This window comes from Macrosteles quadrilineatus, unplaced genomic scaffold, assembly GCF_028750875.1.
Source record: "Macrosteles quadrilineatus isolate MER2022 unplaced genomic scaffold, UCM_ALF_1.0 Scaffold_7__1_contigs__length_78375512, whole genome shotgun sequence".
In the NCBI taxonomy this organism is placed as follows: Eukaryota; Metazoa; Arthropoda; class Insecta; order Hemiptera; family Cicadellidae; genus Macrosteles; species Macrosteles quadrilineatus.
In genome coordinates this window covers 53,775,723-53,788,999 of record NW_026542600.1, presented here as the reverse complement: position 1 = coordinate 53,788,999, position 13,277 = coordinate 53,775,723, and the positions used below count along the sequence as shown (strand labels likewise).

The 13,277-nt window shown below is 35.8% G+C and overlaps 1 protein-coding gene across 2 annotated transcripts in view; it reads left to right on the top strand.

Annotated features, from left to right (window-relative positions):
- Positions 1 to 13,277, top strand: part of LOC128997993 (coronin-1C-A-like) — a 30,096-nt gene that overhangs the window by 11,309 nt on the left and 5,510 nt on the right. For both annotated transcript variants that reach the window (XM_054423891.1, XM_054423890.1), the window contains exons 4-9: positions 858 to 955; positions 2,570 to 2,748; positions 4,070 to 4,291; positions 5,324 to 5,530; positions 9,743 to 9,976; positions 10,542 to 10,790. In XM_054423891.1, coding sequence (XP_054279866.1) covers positions 858 to 955; positions 2,570 to 2,748; positions 4,070 to 4,291; positions 5,324 to 5,530; positions 9,743 to 9,976; positions 10,542 to 10,775 — 1,174 coding nt within the window. In that variant the 3' untranslated portion in view covers positions 10,776 to 10,790. The remainder of the gene's footprint in view (positions 1 to 857; positions 956 to 2,569; positions 2,749 to 4,069; positions 4,292 to 5,323; positions 5,531 to 9,742; positions 9,977 to 10,541; positions 10,791 to 13,277) is intronic.

Genomic DNA, 13,277 nt, shown 5'->3' with positions numbered 1-13,277 from the left:
TATTGCCAAAAGAAGGGAAAAAGCAGGATACACCATCAAAAAATATCACAAAAAGGCGTCAAGCACAATTTTGAGGTTAGGTTCCTTCCACAATGCTTTACTACAGTAACAATCACTATTCTTTTCCATTTCACTAAATCCAATCCAAAACCCCACACTACACTAAATGTGGAACAATCCCTTCCACCGATAAAATATTCGTATCTGAAACGAATTATACTGGATTGAAGTATAAAACTAGCACAATAAGCGGAATTAGGAGACAACGTTCCCTGTGCGAGGCTGAGCTCACACTGAAGCAAGGTTGTTGTTATGGGAGGACGACGTTTCCCGCCCTGCGCCAGTGGTGCCATTAAGGCGGGACGAGGATTCCCACCCTGCGTACTCAACGTGTTAATACTTTGATTTATAAAAGTTCAAAACACATTTATTGATTTTTAAATGAAACCCAAGAAGCAAGAGTTTTCTTCAAACAAAAACTTAATAGCTTTACTACAGGGTTTGAGATTTTTTTTGTACCCTCTCAGCTTAGTTTTGCCTTGTCTGTTAGAGAAGTTTTGCAAAGCAGCAGATTTCAGCTTCACTTATTTCTCTAGGTCAGAGTGTTGAGACAAGAAAATCAACTCGTATTATTGTTAACTTACCTTAGATCTTAATTTATCTTAACTGGATTATTGTTTTGATAGAGTACAAACTTTTACAGATCATATGTTTGCTTATGTATCAGCAAAAGCTACCATGATTAATGTAATTAATGTTTTATTGTTCTCTTTCATAAATAAAAATCCCATTTTGGAATTGGTACATTCTGTTAATATTCTTCTGCCATTGTAGTAACCAAAGTATTGTGGTTGCAGAACTTTGACGGAGCCTGTAGTTAATCTTGTTTACCACCAGAGGAGGGTTGGATTGGTTCTGTGGCACCCTACGGCGCAGAATGTACTTCTTACAGCTGGTAAGTATTATTAATTCAAAGGTGTATTAAACTTATATGACTGGGATATGTTTAGTTACATAGAAAGGAAAAAAGGTTCAAGTAAAGGTGTATTCTCCAAATATATACAACCTGACCAATTTTCAACTGACTGATCAAAATAGTCGGAAAAAAAGATGGTAGATATTTTGGGTTAGTCAGTTTACAGTCCATACTTACTATAGGATTTTGTGATACATTTTTTACTCCTATACATTTTGTGATGTTCTGTGATTTTGTTTGGACATCCAGAGTAGTATTTGATATGTCTGAATCATATATTTTTCAGTTAATGGTCAGTGATCCAAAGTTACTGTTGGCTCAAAACTCAAATGAAGGAATCGTAATATGCACAAGATAATACTGCATGCAATATGGCTCTTAAAACCTAACTAGTTTGATATTAATGTAATCTGTATATTTTGTAGTCCATCCAATTTGTTTCTGCTATTTTCTACGCTTGATAATTTTACGTTATGATCAAGGAAATTATTCTTTGACCTTGTAAGAGGCTTTGAAATAGGAACTGTATTGTACATGTTTATTCTGCTTCTGTATTTCTGCCGTTTTCAATTGCAATATTATTCTGATATTGTTTCAAAATGCAAAATTACCTTGAAAAAAACACTTGGTCGAGGTAATGAGGTTAATTTGGGACAACACTGTCAATTAGACATATGTTGATAAGGGTCTGTTACCCTGAACTGAAGATACAGTATACATGCTTGTCTCCTTCACATATCCTATGGACTCTTGTTATTAATATCACATCTATTTATGTCAAGGATTTTTGTTGTAAAGCAAGCTTAAGAGAAAGGGAAAGATCCGCATTGGTGCAAGAAACAGAAAACTCTACACTATACACAAAAATAAAATTAGAACATATCACTGACAGCATTTTCAACCAAAGAATGTTTTTATTTGGGAAAGAGTCTTCATGACTCATGTATTTTATGTTACCATCCTTATGTAACCTTATGTATTTTATGTAACCTTTAGGATGATACCACCCATATTTATCAGTACCTGTAACATGTTAAACATAAATGTATTATGTTTGGTAAAAAGTCAATCTCGTTTTAAATGTAAAACCGTTGTATTTGAACATACTTCTTATCTTATTATAAGATCTTCGCCTGTTTTTAAGTGTATGTCGGTTACGTTTGAGTGTGCTAATGTCGACTGATGTTTTTTTTTTTTTTTTTTTTTTGTTGTTATATTAGGGTTTATACAATGGGATTAACATTTTTGCTACAGTAAAAGATAAGCAATAGTAAAAGAAATGATAAAATAAGGGACATTTCTAGAAACAAACAGTAAACGTAAACAAATATTACTTTTTGTAATGGCTTACGCTGTAATAAAACCTCAGAAACACATATAAGTTTGTCCAGCTGATCCATAAGGGTAAAACATCTGTAAGAAAGTCAGATCAACTTGTATTTTTCAAAAAGTTATACATATCTATTTTTTATCAAGTCAAGTTTTAAAATGTACACATCCTCCACAATGTTTTCTTTCTTTTGTTTCATGTTATGTTTTATACTTAAGGTACAAACAAATGAATTCATAATTGATTTAATTCACCATGAACAGGCTCAGACAATCAAGTAGCCATATGGAACGTGGGGCTGGGGGAAGTTTTGGTCCACATCGACTGCCACCCGGACATCATCTACAGTGCCTGTTGGAACTGGGACGGCTCCCAACTACTCACGACCTGTAAGGACAAGAAGATGAGACTGATCAACCCTAGGTCCGGCGAAATCATTGAGGTAATTTACCTTCACAACCTTGACATACAATCAATTCCACATGCCTTAACCTATTGTCAACCAAAATTTTTTTATCTATTTAATAACACATTTTTAGGTTATGTCTTTTAACTACTACTGTATATTAAACTAGCCTTTTCAATTCAGTTCTTAGAGATGAACAGATTAACTTTGCAGTATTGTTTACTTACTTACTTAACCGTATTGTTTTGTTACTTTACAGTACAAGTTTAGGCCAATGAGGTTCAAGGATAGAGAGAAAAAAAGTAAAATTGTAATACTCCGAAAGTCAACTTATCAGCTGTTAAGACCAATTTAATTGATTAAACAATGAGTGAGTGGCTGGGACAATAAGTCTTTGTATCACAATCAGTGGAATTGAGAGGTCATAAACAAAAACAACCTCTTTTAGAAGTTATGAGTAGGCTAGTGGTTTTTATTATTATTTAGAGTTTTAGTTTTAACCTAACCTAACCTAACCTAATCTAACCTGTTTAAAAAATGGTTGTGGGTAAAGTAGTGTACGCAACTAGCGTAATTAGCCTTTACGACACTTGTAGAAGTTTTAAAGGCACTTGTCAAGGCTCGCGCTTTAAATTTTCTACTCGTGTTGTAAAGACTATCCTTACGTGATCGTTGTGTAAACTACTACTATCATACAAGTATTTTAACACGATATGTCCACTTTAAACCAAAATGAAGCCAAAAAAGCCTCCTCCTGCTCCATACCAATGTAAAAAGAAGCAAAATGGGTGATGTGTGCAATCGTTATTTGGCTCACTAAAGTCATTAACATTCACCCAAGTTGGACACTGTTCATTTAAAGTTCGAGCTCTCAACTCCAGCTAAGTCACACATTAGTGAATACGGATTGCACATATGGTATTCGAATCCGTGAGAGTAGAAAGACAATGCTAAACTCGGCAGTGAATGCTTTAGAGAACTGAAATGATTTGCAAAACAATAATTGTACAGTAATCAAACTTAAACACTTCAATATACTAAATTATAAGTTTTTCAAGCTCTTCAAAACTGTTAAGAGAGAAATTAAGAAATTTAATGTTTTGAGGGTAAAAATGGAAAAATACATTTTTACTCCAAATAACCCCCTGTGAAACCCTTTTCCCCTGGTCCGATCATGCTGGTTAGTGACTCCACAATCGTTCCCGAGTCCAGGTCTTACCATGAGATCTAGAGTAAAACCTTATCCTCTATATGGGAAATTTGTTAAAACCGGCAAAATAAGTCTACAGATTAAGTTCTGGAACTCATAGGATCAAAATGTCACCTTAATTGATCTAACCAAAACAAAATATTTCAGGAGGCGATTGGCCACGAGGGTAGCAAAGCCACCAGAGCCATCTTCCTGCGCAGTGGACTCATCTTCACAACTGGGTTTAGCAAGATGTCGGAGAGGCAGTACTCACTCCGGGCCCCGGACCATCTCAGTGAGCCGATCATCATGGTTGAGCTAGACACCAGTAATGGAGTCATGTTTCCTCTCTACGACCCAGACACCAATCTAGTCTACCTTTGTGGCAAGGTAACACATCTTGTTGAAAAATGTCTTATGTTCTAGTGTCGTGCAGAAAAAACGGAGTTGCTACATTATAATGTCAGTAAATTTAAAATTCATGTAAAATTTCTTAGCCTACTAAAAATCCTAATTTTTTTGGAAGTGGATCGACTTAGAGGATCTCTGGTAAAAAACTCAAAATAAAAACCTGGCGTTTTAGAGATACGTTGTGATCCCCAGACTATGTTGATTGACGTAATTTTGTAGATGCTTCTATCCTCAATCATCAGAGCAACGTGTTTACGTTTTGCATGCTAAACACAGCACAACTAACTTGTCGACTCCAAAATATGTTACATTTTCAATCATCTCAATTCTAGTCTTGGAGAAGTTATTTGTTGGATAAAGAAACACATTCACTAATTGGCTACCAATCATGTTTAAATGGATAATGCTCCAAAACACTGTGATGTGGGAACCAGTGATTAGATGATTGATTACCTCAAATTACTGATAAATGCTGTATTTTGCCCACATATTGGGGGAATTGTCTAGGAATGAATTGGGGAATAAGAAAGAATGACGATTGATCATAGTTTATAGTACGAGTACTCAACTAAATAATTGTGAGTACTTAACTAAAACAAAAGTAAGATAAAATGAGATCAAAATGCTTCCTTCCATTTTGTATTGGTAAGACTGCATGTAACCCAGTATATTACAGCCAGCAGCCTAACAGTTTTGCTTTTGTTTGTACCTAAGATTGTTGATTTTTGTGAACTTTTATTGCAGTAGTTCCGACCTTGGCTAATACGACTCCTTGCTTAATCCTAACCTGTCATCGTATATTGATGTCAATGGTATCACAGTAATATCGTGACCATTTCCCACGGCTGTGATCAGCACACAAAAAGTTCACAATACACCTGTCCCTTCTTCTGAAGAAGCCCTTGTATCGGGGCGAAATATCAAATTAATTGTGTTGTGACTGTAAACAATTTCTTTGCAATCATCACTACCCTTTATTTTCAAGCTTTTAATGTATTGTATTTTTTACAGGGGGATAGTGTAATCAGATATTTCGAGATCACCGCAGAACCACCTTATGTGCATTACATCAACACCTTCCAAACACCCGACCCCCAGAGAGGCATCGGAATGATGCCAAAACGAGGCTGTGATGTCTCCGTTTGCGAAATCGCACGATTTTATCGACTGAACAACTCTGGACTTTGCCAAGTCATTTCTATGACTGTCCCACGAAAGGTGATTTATAAACTGTTCCAGATATTGTATCAATTGATAATAGATAGTCACACTAAGAATATAAAGAGAAATCACTTTGATAAGCAGTCTTATAAGAGCTTTGTTAACTTGTTAGAAGTTTCATAATCGATTTATCAGGACACTGTGGTTTTGTGAACACCATTGCCCATTGTGTATTAGTTGCATATTAGTGTGTTTGTTTTAATATAATAGTACAAGTTGTTTGACAATGCTACCTTAGATTGAAAACCTCTGTCAAGTTTGAAAAACACATTGTGGACTGCTGGCAAGGTATATTCTCAAGAGTTCAAGGGTTATATTTCAATAGATTTTAATAGGCACCGAGTGTGTTTTGAAAAATTCTATTTTGATTAGTTGATTAGTTAGGTGAAATAAATGAGTGGATCATTGTTTTTTTAAAGTATTTTAAAGATCACTCAATCGAAAAACAATGTTTCATTTTTGGACGTTTTGTACATTTATAAAAAGAAGTTGGCGACCTCTTAATCTTTTATCCGCCCATCAACATTGATCTCAGGCCCATGCCTGGGACATATCCAGCAAAGCAAGAGGTGAGCTAATACAGTACAAGAGTTGAATTGTACAGATAACATGTAGTGGCAGAAACCAGGATTTGGACCCTTGATATTGCTGCATTGGGTCTGAAGTCCGTTGCATTACCGACTGAGCTACTGACTAACAAACCTCCCAGTAAATTTCAATCCTGAGCATCTGGTTTATTATTCAAACACCTGTAACTGCTCCTTCACCACAATTAGCTGCGTGATGACCTCCCGTTCTCAACGAGCCGTCATTCCCACAGACATCTATGTTTTTTCTTAAACGGTTTTGTACTAAAAACTTCTACAATTACGTATTCATCCACCTTAGTCTTGCCAGTTTTATATAGTAATTTTATCTCATTTTTCTTTGCTAAGATAACATAATCACTATTGGGAGGTCATACAGATTTGTTCACTTTTTGCTTGTAACATTAACACTTTTAAAAAACCAAGCGATTACACATGCTTCAAGGGAAAACAGTCCTAACTGATTACATTTTTGTTGATAAGCCAGGTGTTGAACACGTCCCTCGCACCAAAGTCCGAGACACAACCACTAGGCTCTAACAACACACCAAAACTTCTAAATTTTGTCTATGTGACAAACTTAAATGATTATCAAATACACTCTGGGGAGTCAGTAACTCAGTCAGTAGTGTGATAGACTGCGAAACCAAAGCAGTAATATCTTAAGTTGGCGTTCTTGCGTTGCCAATAGTTTCTCGGTACTGCTTACTCTTGCACTGGACCAGTTTATCCCTTATTTTTTCATTTATTTTACACACAGACTTGAGAACTTTATTTATTTATTTAAAAACATATTTACCATTTTTTTACTACAAAAATAGTTAGTTTTACAAACTAAGTACATTAGTAGTGAGAAAAACATAGTGAGTACGAGAATAAGACAAGAAAGAAAACCTCAAAATAACGAATTTCTGTAAAAAGGGTGAGTCAGTGAAACGGGCCATTTTTCGGTAAGTATTAAAAAAAGGTCAAACATCATATGATCGATTTATTCATTAAAAAACGTAGTAAATGAGTGGAAGTTTGTGTTGAACCAACAAAACAAGCATCAAGTCTTGAAAATAATATCAGAGTCAACTCCTTAAACTTTTAGTCAAGCCACAAAAAAACAGGAGCTGAGGTCAGAGGATCAAGGGGGCCAGGCAATATCCCCATTTCATGTCAATGGAAGAAACGACACACCAAACCGTAGCTTTATTAGAGTGAACTGGCCATTCATGAAGTGCTTGTGGACCGACCAATATAAAAAATTTGCTTATTGACATCCCGTTAAGTGAAAATGAGCCTCATCGCTCATCCATAGGCTGTGAATTAGCTCTGGGCCATCTTGCATATTTTGCTGATGGTATGTCAACTAAGTATGGCAACTAAACTTCCAGAGGTTAGGAACGCAGGGTAACTTACTCGGCCCCTTTCCTTCTTCCCCTCTACTCACTAACGTTATAAGAAAATAGCCCGTTTCACTGACTCACCCATATAACTAGCAGAATAAATAACAATAAAATAGACTGTAAGAAAAAAGAAAAAATTGACAACAGGATGAACTCAAGTTACAGGAATAAATAAAAATACACTAAATTCTATGCAGCATAAATAAGTACAGGAAAAACAATGTTGTGAAAAAAAAAACAGATACAATTGAGGAACAAAATGATTGAAATTGTACTGCAAGTCTATCTATACACAAATACTAATTTTGATATAACAGCATAGACTAACATAATACAAGCATTAGAAACCTAACTTTGCACGAATGCAACAAATTAGGAACCTTTATCAACAGATGAATCAGAAGGTTTCAAGAAGCCACCAACTTCGTTAACCCTCCTGGTGTCAGTCATTTTTTGTGTGGTGTCAGACGATTTTTGGGCATTTTGCAATAATATTTATTAAAAAATGTAACAAATCTACTTTGTAAAATAACTATACCTTGTTATATTTTTGTGCAGCTAAATATATGCACATTATGATTCAGCACAAATAATTAGCTTTTTTTCATTTTTGATGTTAGCCTCCGGATTACGTTGAATATATAAATTGGTTTAAATACCTGCTTCTAGTAATCCAATAGTCGCAATTTTTCGTCACGCAACTAGTTTCGACTTCATACAGAAGTCATCACCAGGCGTCCAGTGGATGTCAAAATAATCACTTCATCTGAAGGTCGTCGATTCACACATGGTACATTCACACGCAAACACGCACACAAACACGAACATAGTCACATAAAAAAGTACATTTACAACTATAATACGGATTAATGGCGACGCATCATCCTAAGTTACCATTAATCCGTATTATAGTTGTAAATGTACTTTTTTATGTGACTATGTTCGTGTTCGTGTGCGTGTTTGCGTGTGAATGTACCATGTGTGAATCGACGACCTTCAGATGAAGTGATTATTTTGACATCCACTGGACGCCTGATGATGACTTCTGTATGAAGTCGAAAGTAGTTGCGTGACGAAAAATTGCGACTATTGGATTACTAGAAGCAGGTATTTAAACCAATTTATAAATTAGCTTTTTATAACTATTTTATCATAAAAAAGTACTTAGAAGGATAAAAAATACAAAATAAAAATATGAAAAAAATGTTCGTGCCCCTATTTTTATGAATAATTGTAACTAGGCCTAAATGAAAAATCTTAAATAGCCATTTATTTCTAAATATTATAGCAAAAAAAAATATGAACTTTAGTATTGTTAACTTAATTTTTAGGACAGCCAAGAGTCATAAATATGATCGAGGAATAGTAGCAAAATCACTCACTAGGCCTATTACAATGACTTTACTGTCATTACACATAACCTTCAAATATATTACTGCAAACACATGAAACCAACAAGTTAGTCATCACTGATTATTTTGTACATCTAAATATGTAGTCTAAACAGATAAAAATCAGTTTTCAATAATGACAATATAGTAACAAACAACTTGTAAACAACAATAACAACACATAAAACGGCAACCAAAACATTGTCTTTGTCTCAAAACATCTGGAAACAGACAAACAAAAGTAAGGTGAAACAGACACCAGAAGAAAGCCAGTTTTTTGCTGTTTACAGTGACATCAATCCAGTCCAAATCGGACTGAAATTGACTGAGTTAAAAGACAATATGTAACCGTCTGCACTACCATCGATGCATCGACGCTTGACACCCCAGAGCGTGTCATTACCATCGATGCATCGATGTTTGACACTGGGAGGGTTAAAAAAGTAATCAACTGTGACGTCGCCAGTGTGACGACGTCTTAACTTGACAGGAGACGGGACTAGTGAGAATAAAAACTACATAATTAGTTAATACCATGGGCTGCACGGACCGGGATAAAGGTGTACGGTTGCAGGACTAGGACGGACTGACGTAGTGGTTAGATACACGGGTATAGCGTGGTCGCGGCAGCCAATGGGAATTTATTAAAAATCACCTGATATGACGTCACAGACGTGGCGTGATATGGTGTGATGTACACACACACTAACACACATTTACATTTTATACAAATCTGGTTTCCAACAAGAAACGCTGTTTTGCAAATATATTCAATACATAAAATCATTAAATATAGGCTACTACATCAACTATGAGTCTAAACTTGGTCTAATGTTTTAGTCCGAGCTGTTTCAAGAGGATCTGTACCCAGATACCCTGGGTGATGTGTCGTCCTTGTCTGCGGAAGAGTGGTTTGAAGGCAAGGATGCAGAACCTGTGTTGATTTCTCTCAGGGATGGTTACACCCCTCCGTCTGCTCCCAAGTCAGAGTTCAAGGTCAACAAGAAGGCTAATCTTCTGGACAGTCGCAGACCAGGGCAAAAGTCTGCCCCTGTCATCGACACTGCTGTTTCGGTACGAGTCTAGCTGAGTAGAATGTAATTTAAATTTTTTTGAGTCCTTAAGGTAGTGGAAGTATAATGGAATATTTATTTGTTACACAAAGTGAATTGGTTATCATTTTGTTCAGTTACTCTGTAAATTTTCCTGTGGTTGTTGGATTTTGCCTGCTTCTAAGCAATAGGAAATTTGCCATTTTTTTGTAGTTAGTTTTATAATCTTTTTTTCCTGGGAAGAAGAATTCAGTGTTGCCAACCCAACTTTGCATCTTTGTTAAATTTACCTCTCTCAAACAGTTGGATAAATTTTAAATATCCATGCAAATACCTCTTTTCATAACTAAAATAGATCTGTTTAAATCAAAATCAAGATCTATATCTCACAAAACATACTTGCGTTTCAGACAATTTTCTCAGTACAAGAGTAGCCTTGAGCGGATATTGTTTACAAGTGTTACACTTTAAAATATCAATTGCAATGTACATCACAAGCTGAATTTCAAGAGTTTTGAACAAGAGGTATATTTATATGCACACATATTTGAGCTATTTAATCTTATCTTTATATTTTTCTTTTGCAGGAAGATATGATCAAAGAATTTAGAGAAGAAATCAGAAAACTGAAAGCCATGATTGTCAAACACGAGAATAGGATCAGAACTCTAGAAGAGAAGGAGAAGAAGGCTGAAGAAGAGGAAGGTTTGGTAGGAGACGGTTTGCGGGTGGGAAGAACAGCTCCAATCTCTGCACCGATTAGCAACGAGGACAACCATCAAAACTCCGACCATGAAGACTTGGCTCCTGATGAAGTCTAGCCAAATCCCATTCAGGTACGTACCTACTTTATTTGAGCTTTATACTCCTGCCACAGAGAAGTGAGGTACAGAGGAATAATTCTAGCACTAGTGCTGGTAACAACGCCCCCTCACCCTCATGTACTAAAACGTTCATGGTAGAGGAAGACCCTGTGCCCTGTGCTATAGGAATTTTTACACAGTCCTTGCTCGTCACAAGTATATTTCCGAAATAGAAACCGTATTTTACCGATTTTATTTTTGTAATATAATTTATAACTAAAATAAATGATTTTAAATCAGCTGATAATCTAACAAGAAAAAATAAAATTAATATTTATTTAAATAGGCCATTATTAACACACAGATTTTATATTGCTTTTAGAGCAAGTAGACTTTGACTTATCATCCTACTTAAAAATCAGAAACTGGTTCTGATGCTTGTTTATATGGAAACGTTTAATTGCGTCAATAATGTAAACTAAAATAAAATTTTTTTTTGTTGGTTTCAAAATAACATCCATCTGGTGTAAATGGGAGTTAAAACGAATAATTTAAACCAGCTGTTTGTAACCAATTAATATATTATAAATTTAATGTTTGTCTAAATAGGCTATTAGAAACATATGGTGTTACTGATTGACACATGTGGCATATGACTATGACACATGCATATGACTATGACACATGACATATGTGTTCATACATACGGGGTGACAATTAAGCCTGGAACCTCATTTTTAGTTTTTAAACCACAATGGAAAAAAATACCAAAGTTCACACGTGCTTACTGGTGATAGTAATGCACGCATCTGCCCAATTACCGACCGGATAACCCTTTTGGGGGACGGTCCACAAGGAGTCATACAAAATTCTTAAATAGCAGTATAGGTCGAGTTTGGTATCATATTAAAGGTCTCCATTAGTAAAAACAATGCCACAAACCTGAACTCAAACAAACAATGACAGCTGTTCAAATATTCCTCGAATTTGCAATGCTCGCTGTGAGGCGCCCACTAGAAGTCGGATGAAAATCATAAACGTAAGCATAGGTCGATATGCACATCACTTTAAAGGTTCGGATTAGAGTACAATGCCGCAAATTTGAGATCAAAATATCTGCTGGGTAAAAAATGACAGTCGTTCAAAGATTCAAAATGGCAGATTAAATAAATATTTGAACGGCTGCCATTTTTGACTTGGTTGTCCCTTTGAGTTCGGATTTGTGGCATTGCATTTTAATTTGACTAACGGAGACCTTTTTTAATTTGATACCAAACTCGACCTATGCTGCTATTTAAGAATTTAGTCTGACTCCTTGTGGACCGTTCCCCAAATAGGGGGTTATCTGGTCGGTAATTGGGCAGATGTGTGCGTTACTATCACCAGTAAGCACGTGTGAACTTGCGGTTTAAAAATTAAAATGAGGTTCCAGACTTAATTATCACCCTGTATATTGTGTTGTGTGTGTATATATATACATATTAAAGGACAAATTAAAGGAGAATAAATAGGACTCTAAAAGAAGTGGTAGGGAAGATAAAAAGTGGATTTTCGTTTGGTAGCCAAGTACAGTAGACTCCCTCTTATCCGGACTCCTCGGGACCGAGGCCAGTCCGGATAACGGGTTTTCCGGTTAAACCGACGTCCCCAAAAACTCGTTAAAACGGACTGTTTACTGTGATATTCGACTTAAATTTAGGAGAGCATTGTATTTAGACACGTTATCACTGGTCTCAAATCTTTCCCACGAGAACAGTCATTTCAGTACTGCCCACTTCCTGCCAATCTAGTCCGGTTAAACCAACGTGCTGATAAAAAATGGTCCTGTTAAAGAATTGTCATTTCCGCCGAGTGTAGTCCCTTTAAACCGATGTCCGGTTAAAAGGTGTCTGGATAAGAGGGAGTCTACTGAATGCAATTTGGATTAGGCTGTGGTGGACCTGGGAATCTAGAACTTTCTCTAAGATTATGTAGCGTTACCGATTACATTATACGCATACGATATACGTTACCGAACTATCTTGGGCTTGCTGATTTTGCCATTCATAGGAATAGTTACAAGCATAATCAAGAATGGTTATTGGACAATAAAGAAAAAGACGCTAGAAGATTGCTTATACTGCCAGGTTTGAAATGAATTTCATTCTCATATGCTTAAGTATCGTAAAACCAGTGCTCAATTCGCAGAGGAATGTGGCAGAAAGAAGTTCCAGTACCTCTCTTTTTCGGAAAGATAAAAATAATGGCATGAATAGGTACATATACAGGGTGTCCCACATAAGGGGTCTCAAATTCATTATGAAAATCGGCTTAACGTACAAGGATGATATAAAATTATTTCCTGCTAAATCGACCCGAAGGAATTACGTAAAAATATTTTTTTAACTTTTGTCCGATACAGGGTGTGCCACAAACTGAGGGTCACTAGTTTGAATCTCTGAATTTTCAAATGTAAACATATGTCATATTATGCATAATTTTAACGGTTTTTAATAGACAAACATTTTGGTGAAAACATAA